The 16,066-nt window shown below is 48.7% G+C and overlaps 1 protein-coding gene across 1 annotated transcript in view; it reads right to left on the minus strand.

Annotated features, from left to right (window-relative positions):
* Positions 1-16,066, minus strand: part of LOC127000046 (uncharacterized) — a 99,243-nt gene that overhangs the window by 24,706 nt on the left and 58,471 nt on the right. Inside the window, exons 3-7 of the mRNA XM_050863454.1 lie at positions 14,434-14,976; positions 14,050-14,146; positions 13,249-13,878; positions 5,825-6,961; positions 5,221-5,253 (exon numbers count right to left, since the gene is read on the minus strand). Coding sequence (XP_050719411.1) covers positions 5,221-5,253; positions 5,825-6,961; positions 13,249-13,878; positions 14,050-14,146; positions 14,434-14,976 — 2,440 coding nt within the window. The remainder of the gene's footprint in view (positions 1-5,220; positions 5,254-5,824; positions 6,962-13,248; positions 13,879-14,049; positions 14,147-14,433; positions 14,977-16,066) is intronic.

Consider the following 16,066-nt stretch of genomic DNA (forward strand, 5'->3'; position numbering starts at 1 on the left):
CCTTACCGTGACATTTTTTTATATAATGAGAGAGAGAGAGAGAGAGAGAGAGAGAGAGAGAGAGAGAGAGAGAGAGTGCCTGAAAATAAGGTGTGATTAATTATATTGACAATCTCTCTCTTTCTCTCTCTCTCTCTCTCTCTCTCTCTAAAAGGCCTTAATCGCTTCACGCTGTATGGACATTACTAAAAAAAGTAAATAATTGCTATACTCAATAACACCACTTTCTCTCTCCTTTCAAATGTGCCTGGGGTCATTATCTAACATCACTGGTTTACCGGATCAACTATACACTGAAGGTAGCAACATTCCTTTTTTATCTCTCGGCACTGAAAGTAGAGAGAAATAATATGGAAAAGAAAGCGCGGAAGAATACTCTAATTTTATCTCGTGAATTTTCATCTATTTTTTTTTTTTTCGGGTGACTATGTGTGAATACTCCGTCGTTCACAATTACACTCTATGTTTTATGTGGATTGTAGAGGACAGGATTGGGAACGGAAAGTGTAAATGAATATGTGTGTGAGTGGGTGTGTGGGTGAGTCAATGTGTGACTAAACAGGTGGTGAATAAGGGAGTGAGCGAGGCACCATTAGTCTGAGTGCGTGAAAGGATAAATGAGTGAGTGAATGAGTGGATGAGCGAGTGACTGAATGGATGAGTGAGTGAATAACATTAAAATATTTGAGTGACTGAATGAGTGACTGAATATAAGAGTGGGTGAGTGAATGAGTGAGTGAATGAATGAATGGGAGGGCGGAGGGCCTGGAGGCAAGCCGTGGAGGCGTGGAGCAAAAATAAGAGGAAGCAACAGTTCGCAGCCCCGTGCGTCCTCTGAGGCCCGGTTCAGACTACTTCGTTTTGGTGAGCGTAGCGCCGGATGCTGCGTCGTCAATTACGTCAGAGCCGTGGGAGCGACAGAGTTCGGACGGCCACCCTGACCATCATCCGTGGCCAATATGGACGACTCTGCCCTTCTCATACTCCTGCAGGATGACGAATATTACGCCTTGACCATCGCCACAAGGAAAATTTTTCGTCAAAGGAGAAAAGTTAGGTCGCGGCAGCTTCTGACTGCGCGACCGCTTTGGAATGAATCATGCTGATGGTAAAATAAGCAATACAAACAATGGCGTTCCATGGAGCATAGGATGTAATACAAGCTCGAGTTCTGTCATTGACCGAAAAAATACAATTGCACCCAAAATTAGAACACATACCTTTTACAAGGTGGAGACTGTAGCCAGCAGCCTCCGCAGGTGATGGCAAGCATTGTATACATTCTGCACCATGTTGTGCCGCTCCTGTGCGCCACACTTGCACCTTGGTACTGGCGTTATCATATCAGTCCCTTTTCTTACAGGATGAAGAATATTACGTGCCTTAAAAGCATCTCATTTCTAAATAATGGTAAAGTAGTTTACACGAGAAGGGTGGACATGTTCAGCAGTTTCGATTTCTCCGTGGGTCGCATACGTATCCACAGCCCACGTTGGCCGCCACACACGGGTCGCGCTTCACCGTGTACAGAGGCGAGGGGACGTCATTGGAGGCGCTGCTTCTGGCGCTACGTACATCGCAATGGAGTAGTCTGAACTAATCTTCAGCGCGTAAGCAAATCCGTCCGGAAGCGTATGATCGTCGCTCTATGGATCACATTATTATGTACATGAATAATTAGTGAATGAGTTTATGGCCACATCACAAAATGTTGCTCCCTCTCTCTGAAAACACCTAAGTCACTCCATACATTGCTTCCAGACCGTTCGTAGCAAAGCACGGCTTATGGACTTAAACTGGATGTTCGCCCAACCCTCAGCCTGCAGAGAATTTCAATAAATTCCAAGTCTTGAGTTAAGTTCGATGTCATGAACATATTTTGAGAATATAACTTATACACATGCCATGCCGATCAATCAGTGCAGCACACACGAGCAACTGATGCTAGACGTTAAGTGTTCTAGTCAGTGCGTGACGACAAGGTGTTGGTGAGGCGGGCGGAGGGCTGGGCGGCGGCACGGTGCTCGCGCTCTCTCTTCTTGACGGGAGCATGTTGTTAGGCGCTCTCTTATTCAGAAGGCTTCTATATTTAATAGGATATTGCCAATGAATCACTGATATATAATATACTTATTTTGTTATTTTTGCGTTCAGAGTTGTCAGTGAAGGATGTTAGGAGGCAGACAAGCACCTCCCCTGCGGCTTTAAGAGCGGCGGGGGTACAACGTCGGTGGGAAAATGTAAGTGCAAAGAATATGGAAAAAGAAAGTGCACCAGCCCGGCCGGCCGAGCACAGGCCAGAGCAGGATGCAAGTTAGGCTTGGCTGGCGGGGGGATGGATGCTCCAGATGCAAGACCGATAAAGGCAAATCAATATTGTGGAACATAACAAATAAATATCATCACCAAAGGTATATATTGACATGTTAAGGGCCACACAAATATATAACTGACGCAGCTGCTTTCAGAGTCGGATTACTTTCACTGGCTTGCTGGGGCTGAGTTCCCTCCAGTCACCCGGGACAAGGAGCCAGCACGGCGGGCCTCGCCCAGCACCAGGGAGCAAACTTACAGGCCAAGTGGGTCATCTTCCTCGTTTATCTAGTTGCGAACATATTTTTGCTGGCTTACTTAATGACGCTATGTATCTTAGATATAATAATCACACGTGTAATTGCCAATACTCAGTGAGGCAAGTTTCCAGAACATGCTTCACACAAGACTGTGACCGACGCCGCCACAACGCTGCGCCGCGCTCGGTGACGGTGTTCAAGGGTGACTCCTGACCCCGGCGCGGACACGCCTCGTTGGGCTGATGGCATAACATACATCACGAGGTCAGCCGGGACGCCACACACATCCTGACCGCAAGAAAGAATAAGTACGGCAAAAAATGAGTAGCGTGTGGCGTCATGGTGTTTGGGGGCTGCCGCGCGGTGCCAGGGCGGGGCGTCATATAGAGCAGCGACCTCAAACGGATACTTTTGTTGATTTCAAATGAGGTATATAATAACGTTGCCCAAAATATAAATATATGGCAACACGAGGAGTCCAAATTACCAATACTTTTGTTAACCATATTTATGGCATTTTACTTCTAGCTAATTTTTCAAATATCGCTTTATATCAGGTCACCAAAGAATATGCTTCACAATTATCACGTTAAGGTTGCTGCACGCGGCATCAGCTGCCCGACTCAGGCCAGCAGACACTAAAAAATGGCCTTCCGTGCCCCGTCGACACGGCACAAATTTCGATGTTTTTATAAACCTTTCACACCATGAGTAGGAATTGATTCTCGACAAAAACCGGGCTGACCATTTTCACGCCCTCGCTAAATAAGAAAGAGATTGCTGCTGCAGTGTGTGTGTGTGTGTGTGTGTGTGTGTGTGTGTGTGTGTGTGTGTGTGTGTGTGTGTGTGTGTGTGTGTGTGTGTGTGTGTGCGCTTAATTAAATTTAACGATAAGTATTTATAACTGAGGGAAATATTCTAATCGTAGTTGTAGAGCTGAGGGAAAGAGGTTCGATTTAGACTTTCAAGCCCATTTCCTTGTAATTTTGTTACCAGTAATAACGTGTTAATCTATGTATCTATTTATTTCCTCCTGTCCTACTATCTACCCATCTATATCTACTTATCTATTTATCTACATAAATATATATATATATATATGCAAATATACATGTAGTATAGGCAAAACACAGCTAGACCATGGCTATCAAGAAGCAATAGCTCGTTGTGAAAAAAGAGCTTGAGAAGTCTAAACACTAAGTCTACCACACAAAAAGCTCACAGCGTTTTCAATACATCCCGTCCGCCTGGGCGCAGCGGAACTACGCTGGGAGGGGGAGGAGCCGGAAGGGTGTGGGTAGGAGGTGCGTCACAACATCCTACAGCGTCAGAGCTTTTCTGTTTACTACAGCCGCTGATGTCCATGAGGATGTGGGCTAGTTTACTGATTGAGTGTTGCTTTCTATCAGCAGCACTGTTTGTTTCACTCTGCCTCTGCTGCGGGTCTTCTGTTATCCGCCAGAGAGGGACGGCAGCAAGGCGGCGGGGGTTCAGGGCTTCGAGGGGCGGGGCGTCGTCGGTCACAGGCCGTTTAGTGGAAGTTATTTCGTCGTGTGCTAACTGAGGTTCGCGAGATGCCTTTTTTTCTTTTTTTCCTCTCTCCCGAAGGTGTACCCACTTATATAATTTAATGAGCCTGAAATTAAGGATTCAATGATATCAGGTCAGAGGAGGCCTTTCTTTAATTAGGTCAAAATAGAAATGCGGATAAGTTTAATGGTAGTCACTATCGTCCATCCTGGGAAGAAATCGAATGCACATGATGGAGACGCTACAACGGAAAGCGGTTCAGGTGAGGCGCCTCGCCTTGGTGGACGGGGGTCGTCAGGCCTCGCGGAAAGTGGGCTGTGGCTGACAATGAGGTCAGTCGAATGGATAAAAAGAAAAAATATCTGAGCAATATTCATGACAAGACAGACTTCAGTGATTATGTTATTCTCTTTTATCCCATGTGCCAAACACGGGCTTGTGATAGCCCGCGCGAAAACTTTACAATCCTGTTACAGTTGCATCGGAGGTTCAGAGGATGTCACGCGTCGGACTAAACAGCTCTCAAGGGAAACACTTGACATTAAACTTTACAGTCGTAGTGAGGGGGTCGAAGTGGGGCGACAGAGAGTGTGGGTGAATGGAACGAAGGACAAACCAAGTGAAACAGTCAACATACTGGAAGCAGCGAGAGTGAGTGCAGTGAGAGCCGGGTGCAGGGCGTCATAATTTCAGCCGTGTGGCGGGCCAGGCCAACCAAACTGTACGAGGCATTGACAGTGAAGGAGGAAAAGAAAGAAATAATCTCACAATGGAGGTAAAAAATGTGCATAAACAGTGGCTGCGGAGGAGTAACGGGAGTGAGAGTGCAGGTGGCAGATGTACCAGGAGGAGGGAAGGCGTAAGCATAACCAGAGCTGCCAGGAGCGGGAGGTCGCCGGCACACATCATTCTTTCACCCTCAAGAACCGCTCAACTAATTCATCAAGCAAGGATTCTACAACGAAGTAATAATCTCATATAAGATCATATCTCTATTAATAATTTGAAATAATCTAAACATAAACTAAATTTGTAGTAAATGCATATCCAATGCAGAAACGTTCATTCTATGAACTAATTTCACTAGCGCAATATCAGAATTGTGTTGCTTCCTTACTTCCTTTAAACAGATCCCCTATGAGGCCTCCGGCTACAGGAGGAGCGGAAGGGAGGAATGGAAAACGTGTTACTCCACACTCCTTCGTCAGACTCACAACAACAATAGTAAAACCTTAAAGTACTGCTACAACACGGCGGGGCGGGCCTGACGGGGGCTGCCACTGCTCATGGCTGCCTCTCGCTCAGGCCCTGCGGCCACCCACCCTTACTCTAGAGCTTCTCGCATCAACTTTGTGTTCACATTACTGCAGAAGAGTCGCCCGAGGGCACTATCAATATAAAAGAGACAAAATAAGCAAGCCTTTTGGCAGTATTGACCTTAACGTTATACTGTTGAAAGACGTAGTTATTATAATATTGGATAAAAACTGTGATCTGGAGGTCTTTGTGATCTTGTGACAGATAATAAATGACTAACAACTGAAACATATAGGTGTGATCTTTATTTCCCATCCTTTCTTTTCCTAGTTTTCTAAATTTCTGTAATGGTAAGAGCATGAATAACAATATTACAGACAGTCCGTCATTGCACCGTTCACAGCACTACGAAACTTAAATGAGTTTTGTTTATAGGCCATGAAAACAAAGGTGGACAACATTACCTGGACGATTCTTCTGGAGGCCGAAGAGGCTGCTGAGGCCACTGAGCGCCGACGAGGCTGTGGAGGTGTTCTGCTGCTGTTGATGCTGCTGTTGGTGCTGCTGTTGGTTCTGGGTCTGCTGCTGATGCCTGCCGAGGGGGCTGTGTAATAGGCTACTCAGTCCCTTTATTTCTTTGGCGCCACTCATGGCATTCTGCATTTGGTTCATTTGGTTCATTTGCCCCACGTGGTTCATCTGGCTGGTCGGGTTAGCTATCCGCTGGGCGATGGAGGTGGCGAGGCTCGGGTTATTGGTTTGTGCGGACATTCCCGGGGGCACGTGGTTCCCCATCTGGGTCATGTGCGGGCCTCCGACGCTGTTCTGCTGGGCCTGCATGTCCATTCCCATCTGATTAGCCTGCATCTGGCCACCCTGCTGCACCTTGTTCTGATAAGCGCCTGTCTGCATGTCCATCTCGTGCTGGGGCCCCATCTGGTGGTTCATGTACTGGCTGCTCTGGGACTGAAGGGTGTTCTGCATGCCCTGGTCATGCATGTGACTCATCTGGGTGTTGGTCTGGTTCATGGCGGAGGTGCTCATGTGGCTGTTCATGTGCGAGTCAAGGGTGGTGTTCTGGGAGGTCACCTGGCCGTGGAGCCGTGACATCGGGTCCTGAGATGTCGTGGTATGCGTATGCGTGGTGGTGTTGGTGGTGCCAGTCAGCCCGCCGCTCAGCCCCCCGCCCAGGCCGCTGGTCACGCCGCCCATCGTGCCATCTTGAGCGTTCGGAGCTTGCTGCCCCATGTGCAGCTGGTGTTGTTGTAGCTGCTGCTGTTGTTGTTGCTGCTGCTGCTGTGTCTGAGGCCCTGACTGAAGGCCGGAATGTACAGACGAAGGCTGGGTAGTGGTCTGCAGCTCAGCCATGCCAGGGAGCTTGACCCCACCTACAGGAGGGCGACCGCTCGTTGTGGAGGCGACACTCTGGGTGGCGTTGGTGTGGGTGCCCATCGTGGTCGGCCCCCGAGTGTCCTGGCCGTCAGCTGTGCCCCGCATCAAGCCGGTGCTGTGCAAGTGACCTTCCAAGGACACTTGTGACCGCAGCTGACCCCTTCGAGCATCCAGGCCCCCTGGGATAGGTCCCAGACCCATGGCCGCCCCTGCGGAGCCAGCAGCATAACTCTCGTCACATTCGACTGCAGCACCGGAGAGGAAGCTAACCAATCTACGGCACTACACGGTCCCAAGGAACCGTCTGAGGAAAGGCTGCTGAACTGAATGGCTACAGACTCCTAGCAAAGTGACTCGTGGCCATAGCTTCACACTGCTCACACTGAATCGGTAAAGTATTTGAAGTTATTTTGAGGCAAGACAAGTAAAAAAAAGGGGGGTAACTGAGATCTAAGTTGTGCATGACGTCTGAACGTTAACTTTTTAAAAGCTCCAAAAGGAATGGAACTTGATCAGAGCTTTTAAAGTGTGATAAACGCGGTCTCGTGCTTAATGCTGCTTTCAAGTGACATAGTTTTCTCTTTCCAGTTTTCATGTGAAAGTAGTAAGTGAAAGAATATAGATTCCCTTAATAGTGTGTTTTAGGCACGTTTCCAAAAAATCGGTTTCTGTGAGGACAAAAGATTCCATGAAAGATTCAATAAGGGCATTGAAAGGCGGCGAAGGTAACGTTTGTGACATGATATAGCTGCGCTTTGTGTCGATCTGAGTATCTCTGCCCTTGAGTCTGTGGGGTAGGACGGTAGGGGGCAGATGCTAAGATTCGTGTGGTCTTGGTGGTCATCTCCATCGCATATATCCTTGAGTCTGCAGTGAATACAAAATCCATTACCGCGTGACACAGGGCCAGTGTGACATCCGAGTCACCAAAGTCTACCTTCCCCAGGTGTCCTCAGGCACCCATTCGTCGACCAGGCCAATGGGAGGATGTGCATCTGGGTGGACTGCGCGCCAACTGCCCAGGCCGGATCTGAGGATTTGCAGCTATGCGCGCTGACCACTACACCACGGGGGAGGAGGTGACAGTGGGGCGGGAAAATGAAGGAAAGGCAGCAACAAGACTCAGATAATTTGTTCCTGAAGTCGCCCAAAGACAAAAACAATATTAACGAGCAGTTGATATGCTTGTGTCCTCACTAATTTGTTAACTTAACACAGTTAATTTTCCTTAATTTGTCCTCTAGTTAGTTCATTGCAAAGCCATTTATAATTCGCTTCTGATATTTTCGATATTTTCGATTTTACATTTTATTTGCTGATTGGAGTTTTAACGACCTCAGAGGTATGGAAATGAGTCACTAATAATAGACTACATACATATTGCAAGTTAAGCCAGTTGATGTTAAGTGTTACGTCCCGAGTAACAACATCTTGCCTCGAAATTACTCCACTCCATGAAATCAAGGCAATGAGTGGCCAGCAACACAGTGAATGAATGAAGCGTCACAGCCAGAGGCCACTGACAGGACCATCAATGCGTCTCTGTGTCCTCACTGTCTGTCTGCCAGGACTTGTGTTTGTTGGGCAGCGTGACACCCGCCCCTTGCTGCAGCTGGATGTGAGCGGGAATGTTAGTGTCTGGACCTCACCGTAAAGAGGTTTTGGTGGTCACCTGATAATGTGGTTCACTTGGAAGGCCTTCATTAAACTGTTTTCATTACTTTTCAGTGCACGAAGTAACATGCCTAAGGTGAGGCACGACAGAGAGGCCGTTCCCTGCAGCTTGTAAGCCTTCAGCTTGCTAGATATTAAGCAACAGCATATGCAGGGACGCCCGACCAAGCGGTGTCCCCTTCTGTGTGTGTGTGTGTGTGTGTGTGTGTGTGTGTGTGTGTGTTTAGCTACGATCAGTGAGGACCGAGAACACTTTTTTTCCTACAACAGCAACGACAACAAATGACGACATCAACAACCACAACAACACACAAGAAGTAGGATTTTCATTAATAAGCAAACAAGGTCCTGTAGCAGTGATTCTATCCCCCTCACTGCAAAAACCTGGGAGTAAATGTCTGATTAATCTTAAAAACATCTATAAAAATCAACAACAAAGGAAGAGCTAAAAATCACTACATCACCAGAAACAAACTCTGGGTACCGTCTACCTACTTCATACGAGAAAATTAATAATCCACTGAGAAACTGGGAGATAACAAGCGAGAAGAGAGGAAGAGATGAAGAAGGGAAGAAAAGGAGGGACTGGGGTGGGCAGGACGGGGAGGGAGATGCGTGGTGAAGTAGACAAAGAGAAAGAGAGAGAGGGAGAGAGGGTCACAAGGGAAGTAAATAAGGAGATATACGCACATAATCAAAGTGCCTCAGATTTGGAAGGTGCTAAGCATAATATGGAGTCTTCAAGGACAATAAATAGTTATGCCAACAGATGTTTGTTGCTCCTGCTGCTCTACACTAGCGACATGGTGTGAGAAAACTATGGTACTGGGACACAACCTCTACGCTCACCAGTGCTAAGTTGGTTGCCTTAAAAAAATCATGTTGGAACAAATAAAAAAAAAATCTTGGTGATGAGTTTTAAAAAATGGCTCTTTGATGACATGCTAGGATCATCAGTGGCGACATTGACCAGCACTATGACATGTTTGTTAGGTCAGCAATGATAACAATTTTGAAGCGTCACACGGGACCATCATCATATAGAAGAACACTTAGGGATATGTAGTAATAAACAAGACTTGACCGCCTCGGGTTGAGTTCGTGTCGAGTGTGTGTAGCCGGGAGAAGAGACGCACGCACCTACCTTCACACAGGTGCAAGCCCGTACGTAGCCTTCCCTCTAAGCCTCTCTGACATGCCACATCCATGCTTTTCTCTTACAATCAAAAAATCATATAGATATAAATCAATAAATGATAAAAAAAACGTATTGGAAAAAAGAGACAAAATGACCTGGTTTTGTATGTCGGCTGCGCAAGGAACGTTGGTGTCCTTGAAACAGGGTTGTGCCTCTTGGTTAGCGCGCCCGAAAAGAGTATAAGTAGTAAGCTTATTACCTTCCTCCTCGTCTGGCACCCTGATAACCCACGGCCAGCTCGCGTGCTCTCTGCCGCCCGTGCCACCTCCCTCACCTCATCTGTTCACCTGTCTGCCTCCCACACCTTAACTTGCACCACAACATAAAACTATCACTCATTACCAATGGACCCCTACCACGGACATGATAATCTGTTATCACAACTGTCATCACCACCACCAGCACCACACCTAGCACCATCATCTCTAAGTACTATCACGGTCATGCCATGCTTTCAAGACTCATAATTCTGTGCCTCAACTTGTGTAGTAGTAGTATCAAAAGTATCACCACTGCAGTCTCTCTCTCTCTCTCTCTCTCTCTCTCTCTCTCTCTCTCTCTCTCTCTCTCTCTCTCTGGAATAATGGTAGCTGGCGGGAAAATACTTCAATACATATTTTTAGGCCAACTTTATACACTGTTCATGAAAGAGGCGTAAATATACATTTTTTTTTTCTCTCACTAAAGTTTATCGCACGCAGTGCTCCAACCTTAACACATTATTCTACACACACGCACACACACACACACACACACACACACACACACACACACACACATACACACACACACATTCCACTTATCTCTCCACTTCCAAGCAAAGTCACACAATGAAAAGCTCCTTCTCAAACTGAGCCACAGTCTTCCGCTCCAACTACACAATCCTCAGACAACCCTCCACAAAGACCCTCCCTCAACGTCCTCTCATCTCCTCCCCGTATGCCTCCTTACAACGATTCACTCCAAGGCAGTCAGACGATATATGAGGACCCAGATGAACACTGAGGAACCCTGTGGTGTGGAAGGCTTGCCCCTAAGTCACCACCCAAAGAGGAGCACCAAGAGGAGACACAATTAACACCCGCTTGCAGGCACCAGCAGACAGGCAGGAGGTGGGAGGTGGCAGCAGTAAAAACATGAGTAAGTTGACCCAAAGAAGGTTGGAGTCACAGCAATCAAAGTCAGTCTCTTGCTGGCTCTACCTGCCGTGGGTTATCAAGGGAGAGTTCTCGCATAAAGAGAGAAAGAGTAAACAAGAATAAGAAAGAGTTTGTGGATTTCTCAGAAGCAGATAGCCCCCCGGTGGTGTCTCGGGGGCAGGGCGAGGCGAGTGGAGGCCTTCATGCATGGTGGAAGGGACAGACTGACAGCGAGTGACAGCACGAGGAACAGTAACAGCAAAAAAGACGGCACAGAAGGGAACTCAGGTGTGCGCAAAACAATCTGGGAATATATTTACATCTTATCTGCTTCTGAGGACAGAACAAACATTTAGGCACACTTGAAAGTTAAATGTCAATATTGATGTTTACTGAGAGTCTCCGCCGAGTACACATCCTCTGCTTGCTCTGAGCACATGAGCTTTAAGTTTCAAGTGCTTCCTAAGTTCATTCTGTGACCTGCTGCTCAGGCAACCGACTTCCACGAGGGCTCATGACTCATCACTGACATCAGGTGCACCACGCTCACCACCCGCTGAGTGGCAAAGTAAAGAATCTGGCCAGTTCCTTCCTGGAGGCTCGGCGCGGCGCGGCACGGCGGGGCGCGGATGAGCGCGCCGCGGCCACGACCCTGCAACCCCTCGCTCCCCAAACCCAGTGTTCTTTCTGGCGTTTTCATTTGCAAACTTAGATATTTTTCTCACCCATATAAACATATGTATATATACATACATATACAATATATATATATATTTTTAGTAGTTCGACGCATCATAAACATCACAGATTGTAAATATTCCCCCGGCACAGCTTGTGCCATAACGCACCAAGATTCCTTCCTGGTGCTTGCTGGCGTACCGCGAAGGTCGCATCCCCGCACCCGGCTGCCTGCGGCCCGTGCTTCTGCCCACCGCCGAGGCAACGCTCTTGAATTATCCAGCTCGGGATCGACTCTCCCGCGGGGCTTTAAAGCTAAGAGACTCCCGTGGATGCGCCCATTTTTTTTCTTTTGCTTTCACTTACAGAATTTTACCTGAACTTTGATACACATAATATTGGTATTAAGTGGTCTGATTAGCACGTGTTAAGCGGCGTCCCTCGTTTGGAGGCTGACGGGTAAGTAAAAGTTTGAAGCGACAGTCGTGGCGGTGACGATGACTCCCTTTTCTTCTGTTTAACTATCTCTTTAATGACTTCCTCTTTAGCTATACTAGTATCGCATAACATCTCGTCTTCCACCTCCCCCCAACCTCTCTATGAATACCTAAATGAGTTACGGTAGTGATGTATTCTTTTGCGTAAAGGAGGCATTCGTTTAACTATGCTGGTGTGTTCGGCATCAGCTAGCCCGACGATTCCACATCTGCCTCCCTAACAGTGACACAAAGGCTGAGTTTCGGAAGCTCCACAACACACTCGCGGCTGACGAAGATGAAGGTGACCAACCCATCGCTCTGACGCCTGGAGAGCCGAATGGGATGTCTGGTGTGCTGCTTAAGGTTATGTATTTACAAAGGGAAACGTGAGTGCAGCTACGTGACTCAACTCTACCCTCGGGGGAGTGCAGGGGAGGGGCGCCGTGGGTGTGGTGCGGGGAGTTGGTAACAAGTCACGACGTGCGGCAGTCACGGTGCAAGTTTTGGTGCGGCGGGGAAAGAATATAAACACTCCCACAACTTCTTAAGTATTACGGAAAGTGACAAATATGAAAAGCTTATATAAAACACGGCCTACAAAATTAATACCTTTATACAATAATTAATTTTCTTTTTCCGTTGTTTTTGGTAAAAGCCAATGTCTTCCAATCTGTTTCGAAAAGTCTTTCATTTTATTTTACTCATATCATTTTAGTCAAGGATCCGCTTTCTTCACTGCTTTGGTTTGCAAACTTTGGTTCTGTGTGTTACTAAAGGAAGGAGCCTGCGTGGTGGTGGTGGAAGTGGAGGAGGCGGTGGACGCAGCAGCCGCTACGCCCCTCCCACGCCACGCCACGCCCACTCGAGCTGAGACCCCAAGGAACTGTGCCAGATAATGAACACTTGTGTTAATGGACTCTGGTGGACATTTCCAGGCAAGAGCTAATAGGTACATATGCATCATCATCTGAGATGATGTGCTTAGCTTTACACTTAAGTGAACTGACCCGTTGCTAGTGAGGGCTGTGAGGATTACCGCAACCGAAAAAGTGGACTGTACATCGTGAGTTGATATGAACAATAGCTTTCTGGTGAGATGAACACAGCAGAGGCTTGAATCTGTCTAGGTTAAAAAGTGCGATTCTCTCTGTTACTTGAAGTCAAACAATATGGAGTCCGTGAGTGAACTAAGCAACAGTTGGCGAGTGCTCAGGTTTTCCCGCCAGTGAGGGATTTGCGTTGGCTAGACAGACTCCTGGTGTACCTACAACTCGTGGGAAGTCTGGGAGCCGTGAACAGTAGGTTGGCGTGGAGGAAGGGCGCCCTACCTTTCCTGCGTGGCCTTGAGACTCCGTCGGAGGCAGTCGGGGAACTGGCCTCCTCTTCGTCCTCATGAATGGTGTACACCTCCCCGGGAGAGTGATCGTAGAAGGTCATGGCGGTCAACAGTCCAGGAGAGTCCGGCTCTTCCTCGCTGTCTTGTCCTTCCTCCTCCTCACCCTCCTCACTCCTCCCGCCCTGCTCTACTACTGACTTCTCTTCCCTCTTGGCGGATTCCTCTTCTTTGCACTTGTCACTCTTCTCCCCATTCAACACAAGCACCGGAGCGTCATCAGACGGCTTGTTCAGGAAAGCTAAGTATCGCTTCACATCGTCGTCTGTGACCTCGTAACTCTTTTCCTCCTCCTCCGTCCGCTCGGCATCATCGGGACTCTTAGTGATACTCTCGGGGGAGGTGGGTGACGCTACCTTCCCTACTCTGGCATGTGAGTCATTTCCACTGTCAGTGGTTGGAGGCTTTACGGCCGCCCCTGAGGGCATATGAGTCTTTGCATCGCCGGAAGAGGAGCTGGATGAAGCATGGCTAAGGGTAGTTACCTCCTTCGACGGTGGCGATGACTTATGGACTTCCGAGGACCGACTCTCAGCGATGGAGAGTTTTGAAAGAGACTCAGCTTCTGACAGAGACAGGGAAGAGTCTGTGTGAGGGTCCGTGAACTTCTTTCGGGGTATGTAATGAGGCTCACTTACAGGGGAGGGCTGTGAGGTTTGCGAGTGAGGCTGGGTAGAGCTTAGAGGAAGGAAAGAGCTGTGGGAGAGCAGGTTAGAGGATTGCTTAGCATACTCACGATCAGTACCCAGCTGGTTCTGCTGCTGCATCCTATCCTGCTGAGAAGGGAGCCCCGGTTGGCCCGGCCGGAGATCTGCCTGAGGTCCGAACATTCCCTGGAAGATGAGCCAGTGTTTAGGGGACTCCAAGGACGCGCCCGCTTCGTCGATCATGGTTGTGAGAGAGAGAAAGAAAAGAGACATCAGTGGGGCTACGAGAGGCGCGAGGAGGGCGGCAGCACAGCGTGGGAGAGAATACAGGACTCTGGTGTCACTCACAAAGGAGATACTGAAAACTAGACTACACTAGCAAATTTGGGCATGCATCAAGCCAGGAGTTTAAAACAACGACATTTCACATGGCAAACATTACATCTATTTCAAAAATGTTATCATTAGCCTACCCTGTCCGCCTCAGCCGACTGTTGGGGAGCCGCTCTCGAAGAGGTCGAAGACCCAGCCTCACTGGCCGAGGCTCCTTGATGGCTACCTGCGGGAGGACTGATAGAGTCCTCCTTGGAACGCAGCCCCTCCCCGGGCTGGGGTTGTGGAGAACTAAGTGAGGGAGAAGTGTTTGGGGCCACGGCAGAGCCAGCAGGACCACCATGCGGCCTCATCGGAGAGTGAACTTTAGAGCCGTTTGGCCCGGCAGCGTGTCCAAGTGGCCCGTTATGCATGCCAGGTCCACGAGGAGGAAAGGGACCATGAGGGCCGGGCCCTGGTGGTCCCTGAGGCCGCGTGTGATGAGGGCCAGACGGACTGTTAGGACCATGATGTCCAAATGGTTCAGGCTGTCTTAAGGGCCCCTGAGGGCTGCTGGAACCGAAGGGGCTGGGCGGACCATGCTGCCCTGTCCCGTTGGGTCCGTGGGGCCCCGGGGGACGCATGCTAGGAGGTCCTGGTTGTTGTTTGGCAGGCGGCTGCTGAGCACTCCCAAGGCCGCCCTGCTGGAGAACACGCCGCTCACTACACCAAACACTACTGTGTGTCCTCACCACACTGTGTGCGATCACCGCCACGTGCACGGCGGTGAGCCTTGTGGAACCTGAAATCTTGAGTAGCTGCTAGTGAGTCTAAACACAGGTGGCACAGGTCACACACAGGTAGGGAGGTCACGCCTACGGTAATGGGAGGGGTATATCTAAACTATAGTGTTATTTAAAAATAGTCTGCAATTAAAAAATCAATCTGCATGGCAAAATGTTATGAAAATAAGATTAAAACAATTCTATGGTCTACATCTAAGCTTTATCGAGCATGATCCTCACTGTGAGGAGACGCGATGCACTACGTACGAGTCGTCTTCTCTCCACACTCACTGAGGCGCGCGCCGGCCAGGCCCGCCACCCGCTCTCTACAGGCCAATGAACTGCAGGTTGTAACTGTCCTTCTATCACGGTAAAGCATGTGTTAGCAAAGTCTCTGTCCTAAACAAGGCCTAACCCGCTCACCAGCACGGGGAGGGGACAGGGGGAGGGGAGGGGCAATCCTGGCCTTTAGTCTGTACTGCCTCAAGTCCATATGTCAGTCTGCCTGTTCATCCTTAACTCTATACATGTCTACATCATGTTTCTGGCTCCCTATCCATATCCAAATTATTAATAAAACAACTACCACTCATGATAATTTTCTCTGAGGAATGATCTTGTGAATTATTACATACTGTAAATAATAAAAGAAATGACAGATCACTTTCTCTTGCGCCTTTCCTTAAACCGCCGCGCACTGAGTACCCACAACAAGGCCACGCTGCGGGCTGGGCGAGGCGGGGCCCCTAGCTGTGTTCCGCGCCGACCACTCACGATGCTACAGGTCGCAGGCCGAGCAGGTGCAGGACAAGCAGTTCGTGTGACCAGCGAAAACAGGCTGGGGGAGGGCAGGGGCGAAGGGGCTGGGTGTGAGTATTCCAAGGAGTCTAGAGTCTAGAATCCTTGGAATATACCGACACCTCCCGCAGACTCATGGCTCCCGGCCCGGCGGTCACAGCCTCACCGCGCCACCCTCACAAGGAGTCTTAAGCCAGAGCCACACCATCCA

This window comes from Eriocheir sinensis, chromosome 17 (genome assembly GCF_024679095.1).
Source record: "Eriocheir sinensis breed Jianghai 21 chromosome 17, ASM2467909v1, whole genome shotgun sequence".
NCBI classification, from domain to species: Eukaryota; Metazoa; Arthropoda; class Malacostraca; order Decapoda; family Varunidae; genus Eriocheir; species Eriocheir sinensis.